Source organism: Eumetopias jubatus, unplaced genomic scaffold, assembly GCF_037043125.1.
Source record: "Eumetopias jubatus isolate StellerSeaLion01/CBP00866 unplaced genomic scaffold, mEumJub1_p1.0 scaffold_7, whole genome shotgun sequence".
Lineage (NCBI taxonomy): Eukaryota > Metazoa > Chordata > Mammalia > Carnivora > Otariidae > Eumetopias > Eumetopias jubatus.
Window position 1 is genome coordinate 92,457,587 of NW_028274813.1, and position 14,925 is coordinate 92,472,511.

The 14,925-nt window shown below is 46.9% G+C and overlaps 1 protein-coding gene across 2 annotated transcripts in view; it reads left to right on the forward strand.

Annotated features, from left to right (window-relative positions):
• The window catches only part of GLDN (gliomedin), a 65,700-nt gene that overhangs the window by 31,496 nt on the left and 19,279 nt on the right, over positions 1-14,925 (forward strand). For both annotated transcript variants that reach the window (XM_088025124.1, XM_028100487.1), the window contains 3 exons: positions 5,526-5,577; positions 13,292-13,309; positions 13,665-13,772. In XM_088025124.1, the coding sequence (XP_087881250.1) occupies positions 5,526-5,577; positions 13,292-13,309; positions 13,665-13,772 (178 nt within the window). The remainder of the gene's footprint in view (positions 1-5,525; positions 5,578-13,291; positions 13,310-13,664; positions 13,773-14,925) is intronic.

The following is a 14,925-nucleotide window of genomic DNA, read 5'->3' on the forward strand; positions in this document are numbered from 1 at the left end:
CAGCCTTTTATTTCAGGCTAGGAGATTTTCTAACTGCCCTACTTCCCTGGTTAGAGATAAATGTAGAGGCTAACTTCTTAATTCTTGAAATTATTGCAGAATCTGGTGCTAAGATCTTTGGGATTCTTAGATTCTCTGGGCAGCAAAGAACCTTAGATTCTCTGGCCAAAGTTGTTCTTGATAATGGGATAACCCTTGACCCCCTTTTAGTGGAGCAGGGAGGTGTCTGTGTTATGGCCAACAGCACCTGCTGTACCCGGATTAACACTTCTGGAAAAGTTGAAACTCAGTTATGTAAGATCCCTGAGCAAGCCACTTTGAGGCAGGAGGGAAGGGAGATGCAGGAGATAAGTTAACCAAAGTAAAGCCATTTTGGTTTTAGGCTGACCCTTCAATTAAAAACCAGCAAGTCATTAAAAAAAAAGTCAGAAGATCTGACTCATGGAAGACCACCAGACGATAAAAGCCACAAAAGCTTGACATTTTTAAAATTGTTCCCTGTAGGTAATTTCACAACCCTAGGACAATGGAAAAACTAAGTGCCCAATGTAAATGATAAATCCAAAGTTAAAGAGTAAGCCCCTCCCTTAACTAATTTTAAAAACATATAAAGCTTTTGGTTACAGGCAAAGGGGGATCCTCCTAAGAGAGGCTGCTACTTTGTCTATGAAGTAGCTCCTTTCTCACTTCTATACTTGATAAATCTTTGGCCCTCCTTCTAAACGACTTGCTCTTGAATTCTTTCTCAAGCAAAGCCAAGAACCATCATGGGGAGGAACCCGAGGCCCTCCCTCCCATTTTTGGCTATTTTTTCTCCCATCACCCACATGTTGTCACTGCTAAGAACAAGTCCCCATACAGCATGTCCCTGTCCATTACTGTATTGATCTTCCTACTGGGGAGAGACGACCCCGACAGGCCATGGTGTTTCTCCTGGGGAGATGATTCTGCCTCGGTGACCAAGGGTGCACTAAGCCTGAGGGCTCAGAGGTACCATTCTTTATATTACACTGAGGGTGACAGCCATTGGTTCCCTTAAAATGTGCCCTCCAAATAGTGTCTGTGGGTTGGGAGGGCCTTCCCACTGCTGCTGTGGAGCTTTTTCTGCATCTCACCCACCCTCTTCCCAACACCAACGGATTCTCACGTCATAAACCCAGGTTAACAATTTATTGTCACCTTCTGTCAAGGTAGGCTCTCCCTTAGAGACCACTGACGTACTGTCTTCCTTGAACTGTATCTCCGCAGTGGAGAAGTTCTGGGTCTGGAAGCAGGCACTATTTAATACACAGAGGATAGAGACAAAACAAAGCGCAAATTCTCTCAAAATGCTTCCATTCTTTGCAAGGCAGGGGCAGATAATAAATAAATGAAGACATAAGTCAGATAATATTGGATAATGATAAGCGTTACAGAGACAAAAAGCCAGGTGAGGTGATGGAGAGTGGCCCCTAGGGCTATTTTCAGTTGGGGAGTCAGGGAAAGTGTTCCTGATGAGGTGACATTTGGGCTGAGGTCTCAGCAAAGACGTGAGCACTGCCTCCAGGCACAGGAAAGACAGAGAGGACAGTCAGTGTGACTGAAGCAGAGTGACAGGGGAAAGTGGTGGGAGCTGGACTCTGGGAGGGGACAGGGCCGCATCCTGGACGGATCGGGCCTGACACCCCCAGGACAATGAGCTAGAAGGCCTCTTCCAGCTTCACCATTCTCAAGTCCTAAATTAAGATTTAGAAAGCTCTCTACGCCAAATGTGATTCTGTAATTTGGCAACCTAGGTTGTGTGACAACCAATTTTGAATTCTCTTATTCTGATCCAAGTTCTTAATCACTATCAGAAAAGACAGTTTCTGACTTTCTTATGGCTGCAACTTTTCATACCCTATTTTTCCCCCTGGTACAACCTTATATAGCCCAAGTCTGTTAGAGGAATATTTCTGCATCAAGATTAACACAATTTACTGGTACATATCTGAATGGATATTTAGCATCTAAGTGGAGCCCAAAGGTCAGGAAATGAAGATTCTTTCTTTGTCGTCTTTTATAGACACTGTGCCTACTCCAGACCGGTGATGGGGAGGAAAGAGAAAGGCTAATTTTCCCTATTGATGCTTCTGTTGTTTCAAACTACTCCCTCTGCTGCAATCCCCCAGGCAACAAATGAAGCATTGTGAAGTCTTTAATGGTTCTCTCAATGGGCAATTATACATTTTTTAAGATAATAAATCTTGTCCATAGTGCAGCTGATTACATTCATTTATGAAAATGACTAAAAATAACGAGTTGAAATTTCTTCTGTCTGGTTGTGTTGAGCGGATCATCAGAGCCATAATCGAAAGCACAGCAGACCTGGCATCAGGAGAGCTAGAGTTGAGTCCAGCTCTGCTCCGAGCAACTGATGTGACCTTGAGTAAATGATGTCACCTCTCTAAGCTCTGCGTTCTGACTTGTATGAAAGGGAGAGGAACACTGCACAGTATAGTTTGTCTCAGAGTTGATGGGGCTGGTGTGTTACAGGAAGAAGCCCCTCCAGCTTTTTACCCCGGGAGGGGCGGAATATACATGTTTGCTTTATGACTCATCTTTAAATTGTGCACATTTGCTATATTTGTGAGATGTATGTTTCACAGTAAATTTCAAAAGCTATCAATAAATACCTGTTGATATACTTGACAAAGTAGACGCAGTATGAGTTTTCCTCTGGATCCCTTAGCAAACAGACGAAGCCTAGGTAGAAGACAAAACAATCTTTCCCCTCAAATCAAAACATGTTCTTTTAAAAAAGAGTTTAATTGAAAGAGTAATCAGTGAAAATTTCCAATGAAACAAAAGGCAGCGTATCATGTTTAGTACAGCCTCCTCCCACCCTGCTCCTCCATTCCCCCCTCACTGGAGGCTTTTTAGGTTTCTTTCCATACATATTCTGGAAAGCAAAAAGCAAAGAATCCTAAAAGCAGCAAGAGAGAAGCATATAGAAACATTTATGTGCACACCACTTTTCTTACATAAATGAGAGGACATTATACATGCTGCTCAGAACTTTGCATTTTTTTCATTTATCTTGGGGATATTTTAATGTCATTCTTACAGATTTAAATGCATTCTTTTTCACTGTATTTCATTCTATGGGTGTGCTACACTACATTTCACAAGACCCTCTGATAAATATTGAGGTTGTTTTTGCTCTTGCCCACATTTCTGCAATGACCATCTTTGTACTTCTATCTCCTCATGCATATATGAATATATCTGAAGAATAAATCCCAAAGTGCAATAGATGGATCAGATGGTAGACCCACTTAAATTTTAGTAGTTAATTGCCAAAATGCCCTCCAAAGGGATAGTATGCCTTCATACTTGATCAACAGGTCGAGAGAGTGCAGCCCTTCTGGCCAATCCCATGAGAAGTGCTCTGTTAGCCTTTTTATTAACAAATCTAAGAGGTGGGAAATAGCATTTCATCATTTGAATGTATTTCTTTAACTATAAGTGAAAATGAGGCACTCTTTTTTTTTTTTTCTCTGAACTTCCTATTTGGGCCCACTGTCCATTTTTCTTTTGGTTTCTTATTTCTTATTGCTTTGTAACAGCTCTTTATATACTAGCCCTTTGCAATTGTTTTCCAAGGTCTATGGTTCTCATTTGTTATTGGCTTATAGTATTTCACCTCTTGCCGAAATTTAAAGTTATTAGACAGTCGAATTTACACATTCTTCCTATATAGTATGGGGGTTGTTTCTTCCATGGAAAATTCTTTCCTACTCTAATGCCATTATAAATTTTTCCCCAGGTTAGTAAGTCGGAGGGGGAGACGAACCATGAGAGACGATGGACTCTGAAAAACAAACTGAGGTTTCTAGAGGGTAGGGGGTTGGGGGGATGGGTTAGCCTGGTGATGGGTATTAAAGAGGGCACGTTCTGCGTGGAGCACTGGGTGTTATGCACAAACAATGAATCATGGAACACTACATCAAAAACTAATGATGTATGGTGATTAACATAACAATAAAAAAATTAAAAAAATTTTTCCCCAGGTTTTCTTCCAGTGCTTTTCTAAGTTTGTTTTTCACTTTTAGCTGTTTTATCAATATTGCTTAATGGACTTATTTAGTGTAAGGAGTGAAGGAAGGATTCAACTTTTTGCTTTTCCCTCAGATGTCTATCCAGCTGTCTCAAATCCATTTCTTAATAAGTTCTCTCCAAAATTTTGAAGTGTCACATTATTGGGGTCTAAAAATTACTGAATCTATAAGTTGAAAACAATTGGATGGTAAATTGATAAATTAACTAAGTCATTCTTGGCATGTTTAAGGAACTATCTAACACAATAGCATAAATAGCATGTGCTTACTATGTGCCGGGTCCTGCTCTGAGTGTGTTACATGTATTCACTCATTTAATCCACATAACCATGGTATAAGGTAGGTGCTATTAGCTCCATTTACAGATAAGAACACAGAAGCACAGAGAGGTTAAGTAAGTGCCCTCCGATCACACTGCTTGTGACTGGCAAAGCCATGATTTGAACATAGGCAGGCTGACTTCAGAATCCCTGCTTCTGTCTACACTCTCTTTTGCCTCCATGAAATGGAAGATACTTTTGTGGGTGCTTCCGAGATTGTTCTAAGAACTTCACATAAAATGATTTCACTTACTCTTCACAACAATCCTAAGAAGTAAGCACTGTTCCTATCTCCATTTTGTGGGTGAGCAAACTGAGGCAAAGTGTAGCTGGAAGACAGAAAGGGAAAAGAGAGTGGTGTGAGATGAGTCCAGAGATGGAGGATTTTCATTCTATCTTTAGGGCAGCAAGGAATCACAAGAGTATCTGAATCAGGGCTGACCCACTCAGATTTGGTCTTTGTGACGTTCTCTGGGAGCAGCATAGAGAGTGGATGGGGGGAAGGGGCTGCAAAATGGGTGCGGGGAAACCAGATACCGGGCTCATACCATGCTGCAGCGATCGCCTACCACAGGCAGCCATCCAGTGATGAGTAGGTAGTATCCACAAGGCATGAGAATGACTCCCATCTGGGGCAGCATCCATGTGCCAGGGACAGAACTCAAGACAGGTGCTTATAGTGTTTACACTTTTCAGAGGAAACCAAAGTGTCCAGAGGTTGAGTACCTTGCCTGTGCTCGCCCACCTAGTAGGTGCTTACTCCCAGCCACCAAGCCTACCCTCTTTATTCAACCCCCATGCAGATTGAGCCCTTCAGATGCTGGAGGGCTGGCTCATGACAGCCTCGAAAACTGGATTTAGCAATTCCTTCGCCATCCTCTGTCTTCTCAGTTGGATAGAAATCAAGGATATTTGGTTGACAATATTGATAGATGAACTTCTGTTATCATGTATCTTTAGGTCTTTTAAGAGGTTCTCTTTCAGCTGAGGTTAACTTTTCCTCAGACTTTTGCATGTTCTCCTGAGATTACTTTGTGAATCTTTATAACTGCTCTTGTCTGGATAAAGGTCAAGTTCAGGGCCCACTGTCTTCTGTGCTGCTATTAACCGCCCTCTCTCCCTGCAGATCCGGGTGATGGTGGACCTCTGCAACAGCACCAAGGGCATCTGCCTGACAGGTAGGCCGGCCTGGCACTGAGGTGCTCACACTGCGCACATGTGTGCTTGCCAAAGGGCCAGGGCAGAATGAACACCTAAGAACACTGTGGGTTATAAAAACACATATTGGTTTACTTTTACCAGATGTTTTTAATGAGCTGAAAATCAATTGTAATATAATTATGAAAAATAATATTTTTGGTATTGCCATAGAAATATAGCCCTGGAAAATAACTAGGTCTTGGATAATTAGAAACTTGTGGTACCTTGAACGGGGGCCATAGATGTTTTCCTTACTCACATTAATTTTTAAAAGAGAAAAGAAAGAAAGGGGTATTCTCTTACCAGAAGTAATTATTTCCTTATACATATGACATGAACAGAAAGTTCTAGAAGCAAACTGCTAATTAGTCAGGAAAACACTCTCTGTGAAGAGTGTTCTGTGTGTGGTGTCTACCATGTGCTAGGCGGCTCCCCTCCACTCAGGAAATCAAGGACAAATAGACCAGAGAGAATCAAAAAGGAGGCACATCAAGCCAAGGGACAAAGAATGGCTTATGGGTTGGACAGGGGAAGAGGAGAGTGCTGTTGATAGACCCATGTGCACCTGAACCTAAAGTGTCCTGCCTCTTGCCTGAGGGAGTGTGCCTGCCTCCTGTCTGAGGAGGGGTGCCCGAGTCCTGCCTGAGGGAAGGGTGCCTGATTCCTGTCTGGGGTGGGGGAGTGCCTGATTCCTGCCTGAGGGGGGAGTGTCTGCCTCCTGCCTGGGAGTGGGTGCCTGCCTCCTGCCTGGGGGTGGGTGTCTGCCTCCTGCCTGGGAAGGGGGGTGCCTGATTCCTGCCTGGGGGTGGTGGTGCCTGATTCCTGCCTGAGAAGGGGCTGCCTGATTCCTGCCTGAGGTAGGGGGTGCCTTCTTCCTTCCTGAGGGGGGGAGGTGCTTGCCTCCTGCCTTCAGAAGCTTTGGGCAAGGAAGAACACAGACCCCAGAATGGTCACCCAATTTGTTTTACCCCAGACCGAGGAAGGCTCTGGCCAGGCCCAAGGATGGGCCTACGGAGCCTGATTTCAGACACAGCTATTTCCTGCCTCTCTCCCATTCTGAGGAAATGGGGAAATGATTTTGCATTAAAAGTCTAATATGGAGTAAATGCACAGCTCTCATGAACTTTAAAACATAACCACAAGATTTTTTTTTTTTACTAGTGGTATTTTTTATTGACATTCTAAACCCACACAAACATTAGTAATCTAGATAACTAGATTAGTAAAATTACATAATCTAGAATCAATGAACTAGAATGAAGAAACTCGATAAAATCAAACCTTGAGGTACATATTTTTCTATAGAATTTAAGTACTTCACAGTGGCTGATTTATGAGCAATTGTAGAAATTTTGTGTTTTGAATGTTGTTTTGAGATTAAAAAAAAAAAACAAAACACGCTGATGCTGCATAACCACAAGATTTTGAAGCCAGATGAATCTTCTGTTGAACCTTCTTGGTGTCTGGCCTCAGGCCCTGGGGAGGTCCCGTTGACAGGGCGCCACTGGCGGAGGTTAAGAAACCCTGCAGTGTGCATCCAGCCCTGAGAACCCTCATCCTGTGTGTCAGCATTCTCCCCACCACCACTCATTACCTGCCCTGCACTAGGAACTCAGTGGGAGTTTGCTGAACGACTAGACCTGTGGTTTATGGAAGTGATTAAATCGGGGCGGTGGGCTGGTAAGAAAGATCCTTCCCTGAGGAACCCCGAGTCCACAGTCTGCCTCTTGTTTGCTTAGTTTAGTTTTAGAGAGAAATGCTGTAATCCTGTGGCTTCTTGGGAAATGCTAATTGAATTACTCAAGTCACATTTCGGTCCTCACAGAAAATTAAGTGTCTTTGGAACAGCTTGGTCCTTCATTCTGAAACTCTTGTGTCTGAAGCACCTTTCTTCCATCTTTGGAAGTCCTTTTCAGAGTTCCCCCTGTGTGATAGTAATGAGCGCTAGAGAAATGCTCAGATGGATGGAATTACAGGCACAAAAGCCCCGTTGAGAGGCACAGGAAAAGCCTCTTCCTTTTTGATATTTATTATAGAAGTGATAGAAGGAGAGCCAGGCTGTTCAGTGAATGCAGATGGAGCTGTCAAGACCACTTAGGGAAGACTGGGGGGTGGGGGGGTGGGAATCGCATCTGTGCTGGAAATGAGTTGAGGAGGTTATTCTTTGGCACCTCGAAATCTTTTCAAAAGCCAGCACCTTCTCCTTTCATGCCAGCTTGAAACTGGGCCCCCTTTTAACACAGCAAGCTCTTCAATTAAAACTTAGGTGTGAAAAGTACACATTGCCTAGTGAGGTTGTACCTTGGGATAGACCATGCTGTCTGGACAGGGGGCAGGAAGGGGACAGGACCCAGGACTGAATTGGCAACTGCAGGGGGGAAGGGCAGAGAGCCTCGGTCCAGAGCCCCGAGAAGAGGCTGCCAGAGCAGACCCTGGGCTTAGGGCCCGAGGCCTGAGCACAAGATCTAGCTTTACACTGGACTCATCTTTGAAAAAGCAGGCACTGTGACTTGAGGCTGATCTAGCTGTGACCACGAAACCCCATCCCTGTTCCTTTTTCCTGGAGGCAGCTGTCGTTGCTATGGGGACAAGGACAGAGGTGTGCAGCCTGTAACCTCTCCAGCAAATAGTGAGGGCAATTCAGAGCTAGAGTACTTAAGAGTTTTTGCTAGTGCACAGTGTGTGCTTTTGAGCACACACAGCATGCTTTTCTGGATGCATCCTATCCCCAAGCCCAGATTTCCTTGGGACCCCAGGAACATATCTTCTGGAAAAGCAGGGGTCTTGAAGAAGGCAGGTTCTTGGGTAACTCTTCACTTCCAGTGGCCTCTGCATGTGGGCCTTTTCGGAAAATCTCTAAACTATCACATTACTGAACTGCTTATCAGAGCTGAGGTGCTTCAAAGCCACAGTGCCTGTTCTCCTTCTGGCCAAGGGACTCCAACCCCGTGATGGTACTAGTTACTGCTCCCTGTCCTGTACCCAGGCGGACGCTGAGAATGGACCAGAGCCACCACGGAGCATGGCCTCATGTCATTCTTTTCCAGCGTTCCAGAAAGCTGTGCTAACGGGGGAGAACTGGAACTTGAAAGAAAACCTATTTGCCATCCCTACTCTAATTCTTTAAGGTTGTCATGCCCTAGTCCAAAGCAGAAAGGCACCAAATAAATGGGATTGGACTAAAGCTGCCACTTAGTGGGGACAGGTGAGGAAAGATGCCTTTCCAAGTTAGGTGCCCTGGGTCTGCAGCCACAGAGGGGGGGTCCCGAGGCCGCCGAGCTGTGGCCAGGGCAACACGTAAACTGACAGGCTGTTCTCAGAAACAGCCACTGTAGCTGCTCACGCTCTCACTCAACTGGCCTCCCTGTTGTTTTAGAGTTGGTGGACTCCAGCTCCACGTGTGAGAGCTAGGGCCCTCTCAGGCCCTCCTTAAGGACAGCCAAGTATTCCCGACTCCCAAGGGAAAGGGGAGCCACACTCCCTTTGGCTAGAGCTCCCGTCTGGCCCCAAAGCTGTGGCTGGCGTGAGTCCCAAGCCCTGGGGAGTCCCTGCTGGGAACAGGAGAGGAAGAGAGTCAGGACTTTCGACCTCACAGGCGCCAGGTCTGGCCTTATCCGGCTTAGGAAGCTGCGGTCTTTTACTAGCTCTTTCTAAAGCAGCAGAACCAGACGTCCCTTTCTGACATGTTTCGATTTGGATTTTTTTTATTTGGGGGCTTCTTTGGGTTCCTCTATCAGTGAGACTTCGGGAAATGTGTAGCCACGTCCCCTGTGGTCATTGCTTTGCTAAGCAGGTGCCTTGGGTCTGGCGACAGCCGTTGTCACACCATCCCAGGGTGAAACGGGAGACTAGTGAAATCCTCCCCTGTGATTTGGAGTGGCCGTGTTGAGAGGAGCCAGGTGGGCGTGCTCTTGGGAGCCCTCAGCGGGGCCAGTGCCCCCACTCAAAGACGGGAAGTGAGCGTTACACTTCTGGATTATTCCTTCCTCATAACTGGTGTGCCTGTGTTTCCTGTCTACATTGAAATTCTTCTCTTCGCTAGTAGCAGAGATACGCTAGAGCTTATTTGAGGGGAAAAAAAGGTCAAGAGGTCACCAGTTATTGTAAGGATAGAGGGATGTGTTTGTCAAGGTAGGTTATGCTCTGGTAATAATTAAACCATAAAATCCCAGTGGCATAACACAGCAAAGGCTTTTTTTCCCCATAAAGTCCACACTCCGAGTTGGTTCTGGGGACTCCGGGATCCCAGTGCTGCCATCTTGTGGTTCTGTCGTGTCAACACCAGTCACCACCTCTCCTCTCCTCTCTGCTCTCTCCCTGCAGACGGGCATTGTTTTACCTTGCATGGCCATCCACAGACCTCCAATTTACATAACTAGGGGCACTGTGGGTCAGTCTTAGATTTCAAGGAGAAAAAAACTCTAAGCGACTCAGCTCCTATAGCACCCACCCACTTCTAACCGATTCTGGTTAGGAATGTGGGTTGGGGCAGTCAGCTGGGGCATTTGCAGGGCCCCATGCAAAATGAAAATGCAGGATCCCTTGTTCAAAACGCAGGAAAAGGGCTTTCTTCTTTCTTTAATGGTTTTACTCTCCACCTGCTGTGGTGGGGTTTTTTATTTACTATTTTGTGTCATACTCCTCAAGTCGTGGGATGCTCGCAGAACAAGTACAGGCCCTCACAAGCACAGGAGACCCCACTCTGTGATGAAGGCATGCAGGGCACATGTCCAACCCAGGCTGCCACTGGTGTGGAAGGTGGCAGCAGTCGCTGATTGGGCGGGGACTGGGGCAGACGCATCAGAAACCCGGGAGGCAGCAGAAAACTTGTCCTGGAGAGGCCAGGAGGCAGTGGGAAACAAGGAGGCAAGTGGGAGGCAGGACCATATATGAACCAAGGCTTCAAGTCCCCACTACATGCTCCATTATCCCATCGGGCCAGCCCCACATATGGTGCTAACATGAACTTGGCTGTCCACATGTATCCCCAGGGGTTCTGTTAGTCAAGAAGAGAAGAGTCAAGAGCTGAGAAAACATCCTGAAAAACAGTTTTCTCAAGGCCCAGTTGGCACATATTATCTGACATTTGACATTAGTATAATGACACATATTTAGGGCTTTTTCCAGGTGTAGGGGGCCCTTGGGCAGCTCTGTAGGCATCCCGAGTGGGCGTCGGGATACAGGCTCACCGTCGCTATAGCACTCTGCTTCTGAGCTCTTTGGAAGCGTTTGTCTTCTTTCTCTTTTGAAATTCTCTTCTCCATTAGTTTCAGGGCTCAGGACCTCCTGAATTCCCTCCTGTACCTTCAGTTCACTCTCTCTTTCCTGGTGCCTCTTCTATCATCCGCCTCCCTCCAGATGTGGTGTGTGTCCCCCTCTCTCTCCATCCCACAATTTGGCTCAACATTTTACTCTTGCCTCCAGACAAATAGCCTTTCTAGGGTCAGGGACCGCTTTAGGACTCTGTTGACAGTGACCGATTCTTTTTCCAGAAAAGTTTCACATCTGGCCGGGGGTACCCAGGACTATCCACTCCCCAGTCACCTGTGATGCTTGGTGAAAATGCATGTTCCTGGGCCTCACTCAAAATACTGCATTAGAATCTCCAGCTGGGGTCTGGGTATCTGCATTTTAACAAGCGTTCTAGGTGATTCTATGGACTCAAATGACTAAGAGCTGTAGCCACGGGTGTCAGTGAACCTCAGGTCAATGTCAGGAAACCCTAATCTAAACATTTCACCGTAGTGACGCTCTTGGCCATGACCAAAGTGTCCTAAGTATATAGCTCTAGCCAGGACCTCTCTCCAATACTCCTGCATAGAAATGGTTATTGGACTGTCCTGAGAACTCTTGAGACCTATATAGACAGCCGATTCCTGCTTGGTGACCTTTTTTCTACCAATCTGCACCTCTGAATTTGGTTCCATCTGTAGTCTGGAATGATTGATGGATTTCTTCTGACCTCCTTATGTGTGTACGGACACACGCCATCTGGTGGTAAAGTCATGTCACCACAGGCTACACTTTTCAGCAAATCATTTTTGCCCAAGTGGGACTGCATGGATGGAAAGTATATATTCAAACACTTCTTCTTCCAAGACTCGTCACATCTCCTTCCATCCGTATCCTCAGTTCCCTGTCATCTGAGTGTCCCCTACCCAATCAGACATGGAGCCCATTCTTCTGCCAAAATACCTCTTGAATTCCTAGCTTTCTCCACAACTCTACAGTTACCAACTGATTTGTCCACATCCTTTCCCCTCATTTTAACTACAAAGATTCTCTGGGTGTTTTCTCCCCACCCCACCTCTCTTTTCTCTCTCATCTTGTTCCCTAGTTGTATTCAACTTCCATCTACAGAGAGGATCTCAAAAACACACTGATTTCACAGTGTCATCCCCCATTAGAGACCTACTGTAGCTCCCCACTGCCTTGCAGACACCACCTACACCTCTCCTCTTGGTGTTCAAATGCTGCCGCCCCACACCCACCCCTCCAAGTACTGACTCAGCCTCATCTCTACACACGCCAGGTTGGCCAATCTTCCCCCTTTCTTTCACCCTGAATCATGCAAGTTCCCTCCCCTGTGCCTTTGCTCCTGGCTGGTCCCTGACCTGAGCTGTCCAGCCGTCATGCCTGTGGCCATGTCAAGCCCATTGTTTCTTCAGTGCCACAGCTCAAGCCTTCTCTGGAAGCCTTCTCAGACTGCCATGTTGCCAGTACCCCTTGGAGGGGCTGCTTCTCTGTAACTCCCTCCCTTGTTTCATTGTGGTTTCAGAGTGTCTACCTTTTCCAGCTAGATTATAAACACAACAGACACAGGGACCAAGATTTCTGCTGCCTGGTAGACTTTTGTGCACATAGTAAATGCTTAGTAAATGGCGGTCTTCTAAAAAGTCACAGACTTGGATTTGTAGAATGACCTTTCTACTCCAACATGGGTAAACATATATGTTCTGGAAAAACAGAAGGACTTCATCTGCTCACATTATAAACCCATTGGCTTGTCTGAGTGCTTAAATAAAATAATTGACAATGAGACTCTCCTATTTGTGGAAGCAAAATTGTTTTGTTGGATTATGTGTAAATGGTTCATCTGAACCCCTTAGATCCTCAGGTAATTACACACTAAGCAAGGTGTTTGTTACCTGATCTGGACCCTCAGTTGTTCTCAGGCTATTTCGTGCAACAGAATAGAGAACCAGCTTCTGCTCTCAATCGCTCTGGGTGGCATGAAGGAGACACGCTGGCTGGATGAGCACTCTTGGGACTGCTTTCTCACAACAGCCAGACCTCAGCCCTGCAATGACAGCACGCCCATTTCCCGATGCTTACCTGGGCCTGGCTGCACTAGTGCCCTCCTGAGTTTTTATCAGGTCTCATTTAATGAAGCTGATTGCTTGAGAGATGACTGATTTATGAATCTATGGTGAAGCCCATTCAGAAATTATTCTTAGTTCATTGAAACCTAAGCAAAAGTGGTTTTGGTTGGCAAATTGTTGAATTGCTTTTAAGGTTCTTTTGAGTGAATGTGCTGGGTTCTAAATAAAAGGCGTGGAGTGGTTGCTTAGGGCCAGTAGATGGTTAGTACTTGTTAAGAGGGGGAAAGTGCTCTTTGATTTGGGGGTTGTGGTGCTGGCTTCGCTTCCTTCCAGGCATGCTTTATCATCTAAATTCCTTTTTCTGTTGTAGGCCCACCTGGCCCACCAGGTAAGAGTCTGTGGATTTTCTTACTTCCAGGGGGAGGATGTGGAGGGCTAGTTCCCCAGGGCTGCTCAGAAGGGGTGGAGGCGGGAACGGGGGAAGAATCCGGAGTGTGTCCCCCTCCTTGTCTTGACCCAAATCACGAGCTCTCCTGTCCCCTCCCACTTGAGAACCTGCCATTACCATTCCCCATCTGTCACTGCATGGGGGGGCAGGTGGCAAAGGTGGAAAAGGAAGGGAAGAGGCAGGAGAAGATCTGGAAAAGGCATTCATGCCCGTCCAGTGTCGCTGGCTAAAGCAGATCATGTTAAGCTCAGTGACGATTTTTTAAGATGGTCTTGTTTCCCGTGTTTCGACGCAGGACCTCCAGGAGTTGGTGGGCTTCCAGGACACAATGGATCAGATGGACAGCCTGGTCCCCAGGGCCCAAAAGGAGAAAAGGGAGCAACTGGAAAAAGAGGAAAAATGGGTATTTTGGCAACTTTTCTAGTTAATTCCCTTGTTGCTTGTCTCAGTTATTGCTTTTCGGATGGGCCCAAGCAGGATGCGGTGGGGAGAAAGTGTTACCTCTTTGCCTGTGGGACTGGTTTAACTCTCTCCGGGAAGCCACTGTGTGCCAAAGGTTTATATCTACCTGGAGAGCGGCCTCCCTGAGAACTGATTCTGGCTCTTCTGCTCCTCGGAGGCAGATGGAGGAATGGAAGGGGCCAGAGCTGGCAGCCCTGGAGAGGGACGCTCCAGGGGCTGTGTGCTGATGCCCCAAGTTCTTTTGAGGCTCAGGTCCTGCCCTGCCCTCCCACTGCCTCCTCCTGCCCAGCAAATCCTTGTGTTTGGCTGAAAATCAGCTGATGGACGCCGGCCCCTAGGTATTCTCGGCTAGAGGAGTAGCTAGGACCATTTGAATAGCAGGGTAGCATCCGGGCCCCCCTTAGGCGGGCACTCAGATCACATGGTCCTGGCATCGCAGGATGACGACACCGCTGTGGCTGGCCTCTCCGGAGGGGTTCTGCTGCCCTGCAGCGAGGGGCATTATGGCAAAGTCCTGGAAACATCCGTGTCAGACGTGTCCAGGGAGCCGTGAGAAGCAGGGGCTGGTGCAGGGCCTGGCAGGAGCCTGCAGGCCAGCGAGGCAAGTTCTGAGGGGCCCTGAGCACCAGTGCTGGGCCGTGCATGGAGAAGGCCTGGAAGGTACACCGACGAGAGCTAGCATGAGGCATGGTGGGGGCTCCAGTGCAGAGGGTAGAGACTCCCCAAGAGGCTTCCGGGAAGGCCAGGCTCTGAGCCACCTGCGGACAGTACCGACTCCACCAAACCCTCTTGTTTATTTTCAACCTCTTAGCTCTGCAACGCCAACTCACCTAGACAGGCCCTGTGCTAGAATAACTACTAGAACATTCTTCCAGATGACATAGTACCCTCTTCCAGCACCTCTGCTCTTCTAAGCACTTTAAGTGAGAACCAGCGGAAAGGGAGAAAATTGTTAAATGGCTCTGCCGCTTGGCCAAGCCGACATGCTCATGTTCCCGGGGAGCAGCCTCTGTGAAGATGGGCCCACACAGGCCAAGTCAGCTCAGTCCTCAGAAGGCCAGCCATTCCAGCTTTAATTACGGAGCAGTAACGGA